The 17,949-nt window shown below is 38.9% G+C and overlaps 1 protein-coding gene across 3 annotated transcripts in view; it reads right to left on the reverse strand.

Annotated features, from left to right (window-relative positions):
• The window catches only part of HERC5 (HECT and RLD domain containing E3 ubiquitin protein ligase 5), a 46,746-nt gene that overhangs the window by 11,987 nt on the left and 16,810 nt on the right, over window positions 1–17,949 (reverse strand). For all 3 annotated transcript variants that reach the window (XM_047855512.1, XM_047855513.1, XM_047855515.1), the window contains exons 11-16: window positions 16,210–16,303; window positions 12,854–13,043; window positions 11,129–11,283; window positions 3,917–4,033; window positions 2,706–2,816; window positions 75–245 (exon numbers count right to left, since the gene is read on the reverse strand). In XM_047855512.1, coding sequence (XP_047711468.1) covers window positions 75–245; window positions 2,706–2,816; window positions 3,917–4,033; window positions 11,129–11,283; window positions 12,854–13,043; window positions 16,210–16,303 — 838 coding nt within the window. The remainder of the gene's footprint in view (window positions 1–74; window positions 246–2,705; window positions 2,817–3,916; window positions 4,034–11,128; window positions 11,284–12,853; window positions 13,044–16,209; window positions 16,304–17,949) is intronic.

The raw sequence follows: 17,949 nt of genomic DNA on the forward strand, positions 1-17,949 counted from the left end.
CTGGAAGAACCACGGTTACATCTTTTTAGATCTTCCTTCTCTCTGCAGCAAAAATATTGAGAATTATACTTTACCATTAACTCCCTCCTCAGATCTTCATTCTCAAACTGATTTAGGTGACTCAAAACATCCTCAATCAAGTGATTCCTTCTGACTGTCAGATTGAATGTAGGCAACAAAGATAATTCGGACCTTCCGTGTTCCACAACTCCGGCCAGCCGCATACAAGCTCTAAATTTTTTCTCCTAGGAAAACCAATGTTTCACTTCATTTCACCATTTGCTCTAAGTAGGAATTTACAAACGGGAATAAACTGGTTCAATTTATCATGAGTGCACATCACAAACATTTATGAAAAGAGCTTTGTTTACATATGCCACTGGAGAGAAGCTATACATTCAGTATTCACACTCAGTAAGCAGAAGAAACACCAAAGGAATGAAAAGCTTTGTGGAGCCAACCAGGGTCAGCAGGGAAGTGACCAACTGTGGGCTCTATTGGTCCACTTTATCCTGCAAACACAATTATTAATACTTCAGGTTACCAAAGCTAATTACCATGATTAGGCTAAGAGAAAAATTAGCAGATACTAAAGCAGTATGCTGAACAGAACATTCTCACTTGGAAAAGAATCTCAGTAGCTTAGAAAGAAAGCAGGTGGGGCACCAGGGTGTCTCAGTCGATTGAATGCCCAACTAATGTCGGCTCAGGTCATGATCCCAGGGTTGTGGGATTGAGCCCCGTGTCAGGCTATGTGCTCAGCATGGAGGCTGTTCAGGGTTCTCTCGCTCTCCCTCTGTCCCTCTCCCATGCTTGTGCGCTCTCTAAAATAAGATTTAAAAAAAAAATAGAAAAAGAAAGCAAGCAAGCATGCTGCAGGAAAAGTTCAGGTATGAGAGACCTCTCTGAAGTCATCCTAATCTCAGAGGAAAACCCAACAAGAGATTTTAAAGATGATCTAAGAAGTTATATAGGAGACAGCAAGAGAGACAAGACACACACACACACACACACACACACACACACACACACACAAAGACTATCTGACCAAATGGCAATTTGAGATCATTAAAGTCTAAGGCTCTTGACGAAACAACAAATATCAGTTCCATAAAATTATTACTGGAGGCCTGTTTAAAATTAGGAGAGGGGCACCCTAGGTGGCTCAGTTGGTTGAGCTCAACTCTTGATTTTGGCTCAGGTCAAACCTGATCCCAGGGTCATGGGATGGAGCCCCACACTGGTGCTGAGCATGGAGTCTGCTTAATATTCTCTCTCTTTCTCTCTCTCCCTCTGTCCCTCTCCCTTGTTCACACTCTCACTCTTTCTTAAAAAAATAAAAATAGGGGCGCCTGGGTGGCGCAGTCGGTTAAGCGTCCGACTTCAGCCAGGTCACAATCTCGCGGTCCGTGAGTTCGAGCCCCGCATCAGGCTCTGGGCTGATGGCTCAGAGCCTGGAGCCTGTTTCTGATTCTGTGTCTCCCTCTCTCTCTGCCCCTCCCCCGTTCATGCTCTGTCTCTCTCTGTCCCCAAAAAATAAATAAACGTTGAAAAAAAAAATACTTTAAAAAAAATAAATAAATAAATAAAAATTAGGAGAGAACAGCTACAAGAGTTGAAAAAATGAAAAAAAAAGTTGTTGTATCTTTTTCCTTTCATTTTCCTGTTAAATAGTTCATTAATGGTCATACTCATAAATCAGTTTCCTATTTTGTTTTATAATGGTTAACTTCATTATGTAGAAGTATCTACTTTTATGACATACATTTAAATATTACTCATATATATACATACATGGATGCATATATAAAAGTGATAAGAACTAAGGCTCTTGGGCACTTAAACTTCCCTAAGCGTTTTCTTTTTTAAAATATTTTTACTATTTAAAAATTTTTATTTTAATATTTATTTTGAGACAGAGTGCGCACACAAGTGGGGGAGTGATAGAGAGAGAGAGGGTGAGAGAGGATCCCAAGCAGACTCCATGCTATCAGCACAGAACACAATGAGGGGTTCTTTCTCACAAACCGTGAGATCATGACCTGAGCTAATATCAAGAGTCAGATACTTAACCGACTGAACCACCCAGGCTCCTCTCCCTAGGCATGTTCAACTGTCCAGTTTTAAATTCAAAACCACTTTTCCAGATATGCTGACAAACAGAACCAACTCACCTGATGATAGTTCATTGAAAAGGGGATATTTTTACAAACCTTTATCATGGTATCATCAGAGTATCATCCATTTATGTGTGTCTGCATTTCAAGAATCCTGTCACCTGTATTCCCACTGCTATGTTTTTATTATTATTATTATTATTATTATTATTATTATTACTATTACTATTATTAGACTGGGCCTCCTTAAATACTGGTGCTAATCCCAATCAAACCCAAGTCTGCTATGCCTCTCTAAGTCCCATTCAGAAGACCTGTAGAGAGGCTCCAACCTCAAGTAAAAGCCCTACAAATTAGATCAGCTGCCCATCCACTACCCTTCACTACTGAGGCCTTAATGTGCCTCAAGGCCAAGCCAATCCAAATGATGACCGTCTTTCTTGCCATCTTTATTAGTCTCAGCTCCATGAATGTTACAACCATTGGTCTTACCAGTGGGTAGCTCCCTTATCAACCCCTAAAATACTGTATACTTATGAAGGCATTTATCATTTAATTTAATAAAGACAAAAACAAAGACATACATACCTGTATTTTTAAAAGTGAATCTGCATATAGTAGTTTGATTTTCGACAAAATATTAAAGATAAACGGAAAATGACTGAATATGACAGGATACGGAGTGTCTACTGAAGTGTCCTAAAAATAGAAATGACGAGAATTCTGACAACTCAAAGGACAGAGAAATCTTATACCTTAGCTCACATCCTTAAACCCCTGGTAGTTTGTGGTCTCAGTTCTTACAGCCAAAGCAATCCAAATTGCTGGTCAGCAGTACTTAAATATATAAAATTCTATGAAAATGTTTTGTATATATCAATGAAAGGTGTATAAACCTAGTATTATCAGCACTCATTTAATTTAGCAATTAATTATAAACTCCAGATGTTTTCCCAAAGAATATGTTCTGCTACAATCTGCACTTCTGAAATGCAAATTAGTTCAGATGCATTTAGTAAACAGGGGAATGATATAATGTGGATAGCTGAGGAGCTCATACAGGATTTCTGCCAGTCTGTGCTAGCAGCACAATTACAGCCTTCAGACAGAAGGAGAAAACCTCAGGTCAGCTGTTGAACTGGCAGCAACAGCTCATTAGCTTTATTTTAAGAAAATAAAAAAGGAGTATTTCTACCTGGAGCAACCGACAAGGCTGCAGTCCTGTCCTGCTGGCTCCTGATGAGGCATGCTGCCCTGTACCTACAGGCAGAGCCCCACTTGCATCTATGTGAGCTCCACATCACCAGTCCTCTATTTAGGAGTGTGGATAGAATCCCACCCTTTTGTCTTGTGCAATTCATACTCTTCTGGCACTCTCCACAAGCTGCCTGCCTGTGGCTGCGCCACATGATTTAAGGTAGCAACCACTTTTCCATTAAGGTTCTATAAAACTGCATTGGTTTTGAGGGGTCTGTCTTGCTTTTCCTAGAAGTCCCGTTATTCCTACTGAGCAATTCTGCAGAATACAAGGATACTTGGAAACTCATGCACAATGTTATAGCACAAATACCTATATTAACTCAATGATGGTCAACTTTCCTCCTTTAAACGTGCCATACTTGTGGCACCTGGCTGGCTCAGTCAGTGGAGCCTGTGACTCGATCTGAGGGTTGTGAGTTCGAGTCCCACACTAGGTATAGATCACTTTTAAATTTTTTTTTTTTTTTAGATCACTTTTAAAAAAATTGAATCTTTAAAAAAATAAAAATAAAAGCAAAAAAGAAACATGCCATACTTACCAAGTTGTTCACTCTCCAAGAAGACCTTCTATATGCATCCCCATAAAAATCAAGCCATTGTGTAAGTTCGTTTATTTTGAAAATATTTTCGGGCAGTTGACATTTAGCCTGGTTTACCTTAAATAAAATACGGCCCGTGAGAAAGTTTTATAAATGAAGACAATTTTGCTTTAGGGCTATTAATTAGATTAACAGAATAAATAAATTACATAGTCTTTCAATGAGCAGAATAAAGTTCTATCCAATTCCTCCACTGACAAAGCCCCACATTTTCAGGAACATGAAGAATACCTGTAATAGCAGAAATTGATGATATGATAACTCCTACTTACTTTTAATTCATAGAAATGTTGTAAAGAATTTTAGGTCCAAAGAAAAATACACTGCAGTATGAATCCAAAGTAGTCTTGAGGCCCAATTTTAGGCCATATTCTTCACAGCTTAACAGCATACCATTTACAGATGTTCCCCTCTGGCAAGGCATATGTGGAACATTCCCCTCCTGAACACATAGGGGAATTTTGCAGCCTTCCATCCCTTAAGATGACCAGAGTTATTTATTTTGACATGTACATGGGAACCCGGAATAGTGCTTACCATCAGTCAGTGAAGTCACTCATAATGACACTAGATGCTTTCGACATGAGTGACCATCATGTCGAGTGACCTGGTTGGACACAGTCCTAGCCTAAATGACTAATTCTCAACAGGTGTTCTAAAAGCCCCTCTTAGCTGTGTAAGCTAAGACCATTCACCTGGAATATTCTTACTGATCCTGGCCCAGACCCCAAATGATCCAAGCCTCCCAGTACCAATACCAAAAGCATTGTGAAGCTGTTTCAACCGTGAATACGGTCCTTTGGATCCTGCTGATCTCAGCCTTCCACAGTCAACAGCCTTAACATCCCTAATTATGGAAAAAGTGACTGCTTTATCCTTGTGGTTTCTTGCAGTCTCCCTTTTGAGGTTGGGGGGGGGGGTAGGTAGTGACAATCTGATGTCACTGTCAGAGTCAAAAGGATAAAGCAAGATCCCTTGACAATTTCTTTTGGTGTTCAGTATTTCTCAGCATTTTTTTTTTAATTTTTCAATGTTTACTTTTGAAAAAGAGAGAGACAGAGTGTGAGCAGGGAAGGGGCAGAGAGAGACAGAGATACAGAATCCAAAGCAGGCTCCAGACTGAGCTGTCAGTACAGAGCCTGATGCAGGGCTCAAACCCACAAGCTGTGAGATCATGACCTGAGCTGAAGTCGGACACTTAATCAACTGAGCCACCCACATGCCCCAGGATTCTCTTTTTTAAGTGAAAAAAGCTCATTAGAATACATTTTCCCTGAGCTCTTCAGTAAATTTCTCAAGTTTGCAAAACCCAAATTATTTTCTTTTACTAATCTTTCTCTTTTGTATAAAACTTCTAAAGATAGTCAAGGATAGGCACTGCTTTTTAGCAGTGTGGCAGAATTCTTTTTGTTTAGCAGTATGACAGATTAGCTACCTTGATTCACTGAAAACAACCAGAAATACAGGAGAAAGTGTGAACACATATTTTTAATTCAACACTAATACTGTAAGTAAATATGAAATAATCACATCAAAAACAAAGTGAAGGTGGCATTTGCCTTGAAAACATTTGCCAGAACTGGTGACCTGAACTTCGGTTTGCAATGGCTGGGGCTTTGGAGAGAGGAGACAAAACTCAGACTGTTCAAATTATAGAGCCAATAATAGAACACCACCTCATAAATCTGGGATCCAAAAGGGCTGAACCATCACAGTGAGGGTAAACTAGAAATGAACAGGCTCTTTCCTCCATTCCTACATCAACCCACCCCCACACCTTGACTCAAGCCCATGAAGGGAACTGCAGCTAGTTAAAACGGTGCCAAGCTGTGGAAAAAAATATCACCTACAGTATTTGCACTCACAGAAGGACTTTCCTGAAAATTCGCACACTGCATTCACACCATACCTAGAGATCTAAAGAGCTTCAAATCAAGAATTTAATTTAAAGTAGTACCAAACTGCCAAGTGGCTAAGTTGTTTTTAAGTTACTTGAGCAACTCTTTTCACTTCTTTGGGCCCAACTGTATTGATTTATTTTTTTTATTTATTTATTTTTTTTTTAACATTTATTTATTTTTGGGACAGAGAGAGACAGAGCATGAACGGGGGAAGGGCAGAGAGAGAGGGAGACACAGAATCGGAAACAGGCTCCAGGCTCCGAGCCATCAGCCCAGAGCCCGACGCGGGGCTCGAACTCACAGACCGCGAGATCGTGACCTGGCTGAAGTCGGACGCTTAACCGACTGCGCCACCCAGGCGCCCCCAACTGTATTGATTTATTGAACGGGGATTGGATTAAACCAGGCATCACATATGTAATGCCTACAGGATCTTGATGGCGTCTTAACAAATGAGGCCTGCTGAGTGTAAGACAGTAAGGTATAGAGGAAACTACCAAATTGCAGAATTCATGTCTCACCTGAAAAAAACAATAACAGTATCAGACCCCTTTTCCTAAATGCTTTAGTTTTCCAAGAGAAACCGAAAGTTTAAATTTAAAAGTTTAAATTTCGGTTTCCAAGAGAAACCAAAAGTTTAAATTTAAGTGGTGAAACTAAATGCATTAAAAAAACATGTCAAGGGGTGCCTGGCTGGCACAGTCAGTGGAGTGTGCGACTCTTGATCTTGAGGTTGTGGGTTCAAGCCCTGCACTGGGTATAGAGATTACTTAAAAAAAAAAACAAAAGAAAAGAAAAAAAAGAAAGAAAGTAGTACCAAACCAAAGTGGTGTCTCCTGGCAGAAGCGAATTCTCCCTGGAGAAACAGCCCTCAAAGAATTCCAAAAGATAATGTTCCAAGGAACATGAACATGAACACACACACACACACACACACACACACACACACGCACGCACACACAGAGTCATAAAACACACAATAACGAAGGCGCTGTAAGGAAGATTCAACAGAAGCAAGAGAGGACAAAGCTGGCCTGTAAAGACTTCACATACCAAAGGTATAACTTCTAGAGATTTAATTAAGGAAAAATGGAAGCCTGAAGATAAAGGCAAGATGAAGATACCATAAATAATGACCAAGAATAAAAAGTTTCAAAAAAACAATTCTGCAAGTGAAAAACTTCTGCAAGTGAAAAACACTAATTACTTGAAATAAAAACTCAAAGGGCAGTTTTATTAGCAGGCAAAATTACTGAAAAGAGAATTCATGGAAAGATATGGCTGAAGAAATCATCCAGAATGGGATGCAATCAGAGACAGAAAATAGGACAGAAAGGTTAAGAGACATGGAAGACAGAGTGAGATGGTCTAACATATAAACTGGAATTTCAGTAGGAAGGGAGGAAGTCAACATTTGTTTGGATTTAAAATGGTAACAATTTAAGAACATCCTTGATAGGTTATTTTCAAAAACCCTAAACATTCTATTTAATAGTGATATTCAAATTTTTCCTTTAAAATCACAAACAAGGGGCACCTGGCTGGCTCAGTCAGTGGAGCATGTGACTCTTGATCTTGGGGTTCAAGCCTCATGCTGGATACAGAGATAACTTAAAATACTTAGGGGCACCCAGATGGCTCAGTCATTAAGCGTCCAACTTTGGCTCAGGTCATGATCTCACAGTTCGTGGTTTTGAGCCCCACATTGGGCTCTCTGCTGTCAGTACAGAGCCTGTTTTGGATGCTCTGTCCCCTTTTCTTTCTGCTCCTCCTCCCCCACTCATGTGGTCTCTCTCTCTCTCCAAAATAAATAAACATATACAAAAAAATTGTTTTAGGGGCGCCTGGGTGACAGTTGGTTAAGCATCTGACTTCAGCCAGGTCAAGATCTCGCGGTCCGTGAGCTCGAGCCCCGCATCGGGCTCTGGGCTGATGGCTCAGAGCCTGGAGCCTGTTTCCGATTCTGTGTCTCCCTCTGTCTCTGCCCCTCCCCCGTTCATGCTCTGTCTCTCTCTGTCCCAAAAATAAATAAAAACATTGAAAAAAAAATTAAAAAAAAATTGTTTTAATAAAATACCTAAAAATAAATAAAATCACGAACAAGATAAGGAACCTATTATGACCAACACTTCTATTCAACAGGGACTGTACCAAGGTACACGAAGGCTTAGCCAATGCAACATGGCAAAGGAAAGAAATAAAATGTATGTGAATTAGAAATAAAAAAAAGTATTTTTCTCAAATACATGATTGCATGCACAGGAAATACAAGAGAACCTACAGGTAAATTACTAGATAAGAATGTGAAAATTTATCAAATTTGCTGGCTATATAAAAATATTCAAAAACTAATGCATCCCTACAAACCAACAGATAATATAATTTTTAAAAGATACCATCTATAAAATCTAAAAAAGCTAAATATAGTGAAACAGATTTAGCTAAACATATCCCAGACTTTCATAGTAAAATAACACAATTTTTTAAAGACTTTAAAGACTATCTAATAAGTGGAAGAAACAGACACCATGAAAATTCGTAATACTAAAGAGATCAATTCTCCCCAAAGTGAAATATAGATTCAATGCAACTCCAATCAAATTCCCAGTAAGAGTTCTGTTTGTTTGTTTGCATTGCCTATCAGCAGGGAAAGGACAGGATTTCAGTAAGGGATGCTTGGTAATTATTTTCATATGGAAAATAATAAAATATAAGTTTAACATAAATTTCCAATTGGATCAAACACCAAATTCTGAAAGGCAAAGCCAAAATCAATACTCCCTTTAGACCTGGATATGAGTGGCTTTCTGCTCTGGATCCATGACTTATAGGTCCTTGCCCTGGCCTTCCTCCAGCCAAGCCCTTTCTCAAAAAAGTAAAACTAAGATAAGAAGTCTGCAGAGCAAGGGGCCCTGACTACATGCACAGACCTCTTCCCCTGCATGGTTTCTCGAGAGTAGACTGTATTACAGGTGAGCACAGTCCTAGGTTCTGGTGCTCCAAAGGTGGCTAAGGTGCAGCTGTCATGGAGGCAGGGACGGAATGCAGACGTATGGGTTGTGGACATATGGCCACACGTGGGTACATGATACCTCTAGTGTGGGACAAAACCAAGGGAGGAAAAGAAGAGGACATATGGAGGCATCTGCCTTGAACCTCCACCTTTCAGTGAAAAACTCCATAAGGAGTCCAAGATTTCTAAATTTAAATCCTCCCCAGTCATTAGGAAGGTTTATTTATCAAGGTGGGTGGGTAGAGAATATTTTATTTCAGAGTATATTTATTCCAGTTTTTTGGCCAGGTTTCTAACCTTTTAAATATTAGACATAGTTATATGGGACTCTGTTTAACCTCTCCCTTGGGCTCCAACTGTCACTTCTGTTACAAGACTATCTAGAGCAGCTTTCAGGCCAAAATCTTATTGGAACACAGCCTCACCCACTCTTTTTAAATTTTTTTAAATAATTTTTTTGACGTTTATTTATTTTTGAGAGAGAGAAAGAGACAAAGAGTAAGCAGGGGAGGGGCAGAGAGAGACAGAGACACAGAATTCGAAGCAGGCTCAAGACTCTGAGCTGTCAGCAAAGAGCCTGACACGGGGCTCAACTCACAAACTGAGATCATGAACTGATCCGAAGTTGGATGCTCAAACTACTGAGCCACCCAGAGGTCACCCACGCATTCATTTTTGTACTGCCTATGGCTGCTTTCATGATGTTACCACAGAGTGTAATAGTTGTAGCTATAACAGATATGCCTAACAAAGTCTAAAATACTTACTACTCTCTGGTCCTTTCCACAAAGACCTTCTGATTTATGGTAATAATTTAAAAACTTGGAAGAAAAAAAAAGCTTAGAATAAGACACAAAGAGTAAAAACTATAAAAGACTAGATTATCAAATTTATCTGTATTAAAATTAAGAACATGGTTGGGGTGTCTGGGTGGCTCAGTTGGTTAAGTGTCTGACTCTTGATTTCGGCTCAGGTCATGATCTCACTTTTCATGAGAGTGAGCCCCACACTGGGCTGTGCTGACAGTGCGTAGCCTGCTTGGGACTCTCTCCCTCTCTTTCTCCCCACTGCCCCTCCACATGCACATGCTCTCCCTCTCAAAATAAACAAACATTTAAAAAAAGATTAAGAATGGGGGTTGATAAAAAAAAGAAAACACCACAAAGTGAAAAGCCAAGCTACAAACTGGGATATGACATTTGCAACACATACAATTGACAAAGGACTGATTTACAACATAAAAAGAACCCCTATAAGCAATTTAAAAAAAGTCAAATACATTTAAGCTGAATGAAAGTCACACAGACCTTTGACACAAGAAACAAATATTGCAATTATAAACATGACAACATGCTCTAATGCATTAGAACCAGGGAAATAGAGTTAAAATCATAATTTGATATCATTTAATACTGAAAATATTTTCTAAATTTTAAAACCAGACTTGGAGCAACAGGTACTCTCATCGTGACTTGGAAAGGATTTAAATTAGTCCAACCATTTTGGAAGACAGTTTGTCACTATCAATAAAGAACACATACATATCCTACAACCTATCAATGCCAAAACTAGGTATGGAGTGTACAAACCAAACTTTGACCCATGAATGCCAAGGTATGTGTATGAAAATATATACAGCAGCATCTTTTCTCATAGAAGAAGCACCCCTCCCCCCAAAACTGTGACCATTACATATCTCCCTTAATTCTGGAATGGATAATTATGCTAAGATTCGCGCTATGGACCACAATGTAGGAGTGAAAATGAAATGCATCCATAAATACTAATTGGGATAAATGTACAAAGCAAAATGTTATGTAGTAAGTGTACATTTCACTCAGATACATTTCAAAAATAGCAAAATTAAACAACATAGTCTCTCAAGACATATACGGTACTAAAACCATAAAGGGAATGATTAACCCAAAATCCAGGATTTTGGAGGTACAAATCTCCAGGTGTGGAGGTGTAAGATACACAGACATTTCTAAAGTACTGAAAATGTTTTCTTTTTTAACATGGGCAGCAGTTACACTAACATCTGTTTTATTACTTCAATTTGCACATAGGTAAGTGTATACACTCCTGTATATGCAGGACTTAACTCACAGAAAACAAAATTTTAAACAGTAATATAAATGCCATGTTTCAGGAGTCTGCTTAAGATTCAGGCCAGCTGAAACCAACGGAATTTTTACTGCAAAATAAAAATCTGTCAATGTCTAAGAGAATCCTTACCCTGTACAGCTTTCTCAGCATTTCTAGGAGAGCCTTAACGTGACAGTTGTCCTCAGAGCTTTCAGTCCAGTAATGCAGTTGAGCAGTGATGGCTCCTTTAAACATCTGGACCAGCCTGCTGAAAGCAGGTTCCTGCAGAGATGCCCAGTACTCCTCTGAGGGACACAAAGGTAAGTACTTTTTAGCATGTAATTTCTCATGGATTCTTACAGGTAAAAAAGTGGTCAATAGTTTCCCAAACTGATGGAACACTATTGTATGTATCAGTTACAAAAACTCATTTGTAGTACTTTTCAGTAACTACAAGTGCAATGAAATTTTAAGAATTTAACAACCTAGAAAAAACAATCCCTCGAATGTAACAAAACCATGATCTAATTAATTCCTGGGGAAAAAACCCAACAAGATTAGTCATTTTTTTTTTTTTGCCCAGATATAACAGCATGCTGTCTTAAAACCAGATTTAAGAATTATTCACAATTACACAACTCTTTTCTTACATACAGTATGAGTTTTTACATCTTTTTTTTTTTTAATGTTTATTTTTGAGAGAGATCACACATGGAGGAGGGGCAGAGACAGAGGGAGGCTCCAAAGCAGGCTCTATGCCGCTAGTGCAAAGCCCAATGCGAGGCTCGATTCCCCAACCATGACATTGTGCCCCGTGTCAGGGCATGCTTGGGATTCTCTCTCTCCCTCTCTCTCTCTGCCCCTCCCCACTTGCTCTCTGTCTCAAAAATATTTTTAAAAAATTAAAAAAAAAAAAAAACAACAACCAAAAAAACATCTCTAGGAGTGCCCGGCTGGCTCAATTGGTAGAGTATGTGACTCAATCACAGGGGCAGGAGTTCAAGCCCGTTGTTGGCCCAAGAAGCTTATTTTAAGGAAACACACACATACCTCTCAGCATTGTAAAAAAAATCCAAGAAACTTAAAACTAGCTTGTTATCACTACTTACCTATGTTTAATAAAACATAAGAATGGACTTCCTTGGGCTGAATGCACTGTTTCAAAAACCTCATTAAATCTAACCAAGACCCTAGATCTAACAGCCAGTGTACTGGAGATACAGAAAAAGGTAGAAATAATCAGACAAATCTAGATGTGGGGTGTTCAATAGGACAAGTGACTTAAGACTCAAAACAAAGGCTGTAAAATGCTTTTGGGACAGGTGCAGAAATTTGAATATGACCTAGATATTAAGGAATTATGGCTAATTTTATTAGATGTGATAATGATGGGGTAAGGCAGGATCTCATGTTCTCAGGAGATGCATGCTGAAATATTATAGGTAAAATGTCATGATGTCTCCAACTTACTTTCAAGTACCTCAGCAAAAATAAAATGTACTCTTCACATAAAGAGAGAAACATACATGGCAATAAATTAACTGTCGTTGACTCCGAAATAGAGAATATATGAGTATTCACTGCACTATTCTTTCAACTTGTATGTATGAAATTTTTCATAATGAAAAGTTGGGGACAAAGGACCTCATGCCCAAACCACACATGTACCATTACCAAAACTCTTAAAAGGTACAAAACAATCTATTTTGAATGACTATAATAATTACTACAGCATCTTTACAATATGCTAACAGTATGAACTAAAAACCATGAACATATTTACAAGTATCTAAGCTTGGCTATAACTTTAGCAGGCATGTGTTTCCATGGAAAGGATGGTGAAAGTATTTTCAAACGTGAAATCTTCAGTCTTACCCAGAACGCCTAAAGACTGGTTACTCATGGCACAAACAGCCTCTGCAAACGGAACCACCAGGCTCTCCCAGTTGTTATAATCATGCATCATGGGACATTCAGGAAGAAGGAAGAAAATTTCTAAAGCTTCTTGGTGTGGAGAATGAAACGGAAGATTTTTGAGCAGATTATCCTTGAGACATGTAGTTATCTGCGGTCAAAAAGGATTAGGAAAAAGACACTCAAAACATAGCAGGATGCAACTTATAATAAAAGAAAATCTAGAACCTGGAGTTTCATTCCAACTAGAGTGATCATTCAGTCCTAAAATCCACATTTACATCCCATCTCACCTAGCCTCCCAGATACCCAAGGTAGGTGATGAGCATTATCCCCACTCTATTGCTATGAAACATGAAGGAGGTCAAGAAGAAATCACGTGTGTAAGAATTACACTAGATCAACAAGGAATACTAGATAAACAAGGAATTCAGAACAGGCAGCCCTCCCAATAGTAAATACTACATTCTGCCCCCTCATTTTTTTTAAGAAAAAGAATGTTTAAGAACACCAAAGAAAAACAAAAATAGAAACCCTAAACAAAAAGCAATAATCCAAACAACAAAAACCAACATGGTTTCCAACTATCTTCTCATATGACTACCTGTCTCATCACGAACTCCCTCCACTACAAACTCTAGTTTCCAGCTCTTCTGACATCCTTACCACTTCCCCAATTCAGAACACAAGTGTTCAGCAAAAATTCAAATGCAATTCTGAATGTTTATGTGATGTGTATCAGATAAAAGAAATAATTTGTTTCAAAACCCACTCAAAAGCTATGCTAGTATTTATGGAGTACTTATTTGTCAGATGTTATGCTGAGTGACTTACATATGTTAATTACGTCACTTAATCCTTATTTTTTTCTAGAACATACATGATATTATTGACCCTATTTTACAGGCAAGAAATCTGTTATTTGCTCAAGGTCACAGAGCTAAGTGGGAATCTCTTCTGGATCTTTCTGACTCCAAAGCCCAAACTCTTAACCATTCAATTATGATATTAGCTAAATGGTATCTCTAAATGTATAAATTCTTATAATTATCTATTTTTATATCAAAACACTATGCCAGGGGTGCCTGGGTGGCTCATCAGTTGAGCATCCACCCTCGGCTCAGATCAGGATCTCATCATGGTTTGTGAGTTCGAGCCCTGCTTCGGGCTCTTTGCTGACCACAGTGTTCAGAGCCTGGAGCCTGCTTCAGATTCTGTGTCTCCCTCTCTCTGCCCCACCCTGCTCATGCTCTGTCTCTCTCTCTCAAAAATAAACATTACCAAAAAACCCCAAAAAACAAAAAACAAAGCAAACAAAAAACTCATTAAGCCAGACTCCTACTACATGGTTCAGTACTTAGAGGGCACATACCTATTTTATAAACAATCTTGGTAACACACACCCCTCTTACCTCTTTGCTCATCATCTGTCATATCCTCAAGCCTCACAACCTTCTCCCAACCCTACAGAACTACTGTGATATTCTCGGGTCAGTTGTATTGTTTCACACACTGGGCCTCAGGGTACACTTCCCTGACTGCCAGGAATGCTATTCCTGAGGTAGGCACCTGGTAAATTTGTACTTACTCTGGGGACCTTGTTTGAGTAGTCTAAGTAGAGGTGAACATCCATGGCCCTAGTGATGACTGAATTAATTCATCTAAAAATATTTATTATACATCTACTAGGTTCTAAGTGAGACATCAGGGAAGACAGTGGAGTGGAAAACACACCCAGCCTTCCCACTAACATCTGCATGTTCATGTCGTGGGTCCCACTAACCATTTTAAAGACAGGCAGTATGGATCTTTCATTTTCATCAGAAGTCCTCACCACAGTGCCCTACACATAGCAACTATTCAAGTATTTCCTGAATTAATAAATGAATTGCAAAAATCTGTGTATCTATGTCACAGAAATCTCAAAATAGAAAGAAACATTATAGGTCTTATGATCCAACTATCTGGTCTGAAATAATGGAACACTGCTCTATGATTATGTTGACAGCATATCATACAATATTGTTCTGGCACAATCAAAGGTATAATTAGCTTTAGTGAGGAACTGGCCCAAACTCATCTCTCCACAGATGCAGAAATGGTGCTCTTTCCACTAAATGCTGCAGAGTCCTGATAAAGGTGCATAAATAGGGATCCACTTTCCTCAGACCCCCAATAGGGCTGTGGTTCTGCCAAAGTTAACACAATTAAACTTTCATCTTCCCTTGAGAGAAAGAAGCGTGTGTAAAGAGACCCTGAGGCTCAGATACAGAATGCTGGTTATGGCAGAGTAAGAGAGCATGCAAGGCAGCAGAGAGGAAGGAAGGAGAGATGTCAGGGAGACTGAAAGGGAAAAAGAATCAAAGGTACAAAAACAGAGGCCAAGAGCAAATAAGAGGGAGAGGGAGAGGGGAAGACAGGGAGGGGGAAAGGAAGAGAGAGAGAAATAGAAGGGAATGGGAGAGAGGGAAAAAGAAAGAGGAGAGGAGAGATAGGGAAGACAGGAAGGAAGAAAGGGAGAGGAGGAAAGAGAGGAGGAGCAGGGGGATGGAAGGGGGAAGACAGAGGGGCCTAGGGAGAGAGAAGTGAAAGAGAGGGCGAGAGAAGGAACCAGAGTGAGACCCAAAAAGAAACAGACTGAGCGAACATAGACAGTACTACCCCTAGATCAACCAGTATAAGGGAACAGAGAAATAAATTAATAAAGGCTGCTTAAGAAAAGCTAAATTAATAAAGGAAACATGTTTGGAGCATCTGCAAGTGGAAAACCTAAAGACTTAATACTGAAACAAAGAAGCGACAATCCCTAAAAGGGTAATAACATTCTAGAACCTATAGAAAAACACAGAGAAAAAGAATCCAGGCAGTCCCTGGTAAGGGGGATATTCACACCAAAAACAAGTGTTCTCATTTCTATACTTACGTTTAAGACCATTGCAAAGAACATGCTGTTTGTATGGTAGTGTACCAATCTCAACACATCCTTTAATCATCTTCCTCACAGCCAGGAGGTGACAAAACTCCCTCTAGAGAGGATGTGCATCTGTGCATACGTGTGTGTGTGTGTGTGTGTGTGTGTGTGTGTGTGTATACAGATGAACCATTCAGACTATTTGTAATCTGTGTGACTATGATAGCGAACATTGTGCCCCCAGGGGGCCAACTCCTGAATACCATGTGAGTTTCATCTCATCTTACTATGCTATAGGCTCTCAGAGAATCTCAAAACAAGGTATTTTTTTTCTGAAATTTTGAGTTCTTATAAAAAATGATTTAGTGTAGTTTCTTTTCCTAAATAACAATCTAAGGAATACTACCGTGTTAGCAATCCAGTCCTTCTGAGTTAACTCCTTAAAAGCATTTCTTGCTTTATTTAAGTCCAAGTGAACAGGCATCGTTTCTGCAGCTCTTCTGTAGAAGGAAAAATCAATGGATAAGTGAAGCAGCACTCTTCAAAATAAAATATTTTATCAGATTATTAATTCAGATGAAAAGTTTCTTCTGAACCTTTTTTCATTTCAATAAAATTAGTATTTCCCTCAGCTTTACAATAAATGTAATTTGGCTAAATACAAATACAATTGAAAATGCAGTTGACAACTTATGATTATTTCTAAAACGCCAAAAAATATCAAGACCGAATTAACTATATATATATGTATGTATACTATCCAAGTTTAACTCAGATATTGTCTTACCTTAAATATTTACTTAAAAAATAGTTAAAGGTTTTTCCCATTTCTCAAAAAAATGACCATTTATCCCAGTTACATGAACTGAAAGTTGGGTTTAAAAAAATTTCCTTCAGAGCAGTAAATTCTTAATGTTGCAACAGAAAATTACTAATGAAATGTTTAAGTATCTTAACTTATGAATTACATTTATTAACTAAATATGCTCAGTGTCTTGGACATAGACACATTCTTTATAAAATAATACATGTATTTGCTGTCTGAAAATCAATAACATTTTTCAGATATTATATAAATATTTAGGGAAAGATGTGCGAAGTCATTCTTTCATAATATTCAAAAATTCAAAGAAAACTTACGATCTTGCAGTAAGGTAATGGCTAAATAAATTAAGGTTATGTCCTTCCCATGGAATACCATCACAATCATGTTTAAGAAAAATATTGAATAACATGAACTTATTAATAGACTGAAAATGGACAAATATATTAAATATAAAGTAATATACTGTCACAGACTCTAAGTCTGAAGTTCTTTCTTGGCCACCAAGAGAGCGGGATGCAGGATTAAAGCAAGAGATGACTAATGTCTGGGAAAAGACAAGAGCCCCAAATAAGGGTCCTTGGCCTGTATTTATTAAGATCAGAAGGCTTACAAATGTGATGGACATGCACAAAGAGACAATGAATCTGTGAACATTAACTCACGGGCATGAGGCAAAGGGAGTTTTGAAGATATATGGTGTTTGGGGTTTGGGTCAATATAAAACAAAATCCTGGCGCCAGGCAGATGAGCAGATGTTAACGGCAGACAGAAGGCGCCATGTCTGTTTATCTTAGCTAGCCTAGGGGATAAGACAAATAGGGCAAATAACCTCAGGGTTAACAAGGCACCCTTTTTTTTTTTTTTTTGCGCTAATCAGCTCCACTCTGGGCAGCGTCACCCACAGTGCAGTGGTCTATAGCCCTATTTACCTGTTTACTTAACTTGGTCCTTTCCTCCTATGAAAGCAGCTTTCTGCTATAGTACTAAATTGGGGGGGCACTGTTGCCCTGAATGCCTAATTTTGCTTACCTCATATACATTTGTATTGGGGGCCTTTGCACCCCTCTCTAGTCTGGGTGCCTTTGCACCCCCTTCTCTATCCTGGGGTTCTCACCCCCTGCTCTATCCTGGGGTTCTAATCTTGTTTACCCAAACTCAGGTGTGAGCATCCTATGGCTTTGTACTTCTTTATGCCTTGTTAACCCACTGGTGTAAGCCCAGGGGATTCCTAAGCTTATTACCCACAATATACAGGAGCACCTAGGTGGCTCAGTTGGTTAAGTGTCTGACTCTTGGTCTCGGCTTAGGTCATGATCCCAC

Source organism: Prionailurus viverrinus, chromosome B1 (assembly GCF_022837055.1).
Source record: "Prionailurus viverrinus isolate Anna chromosome B1, UM_Priviv_1.0, whole genome shotgun sequence".
Classification (NCBI taxonomy): domain Eukaryota; kingdom Metazoa; phylum Chordata; class Mammalia; order Carnivora; family Felidae; genus Prionailurus; species Prionailurus viverrinus.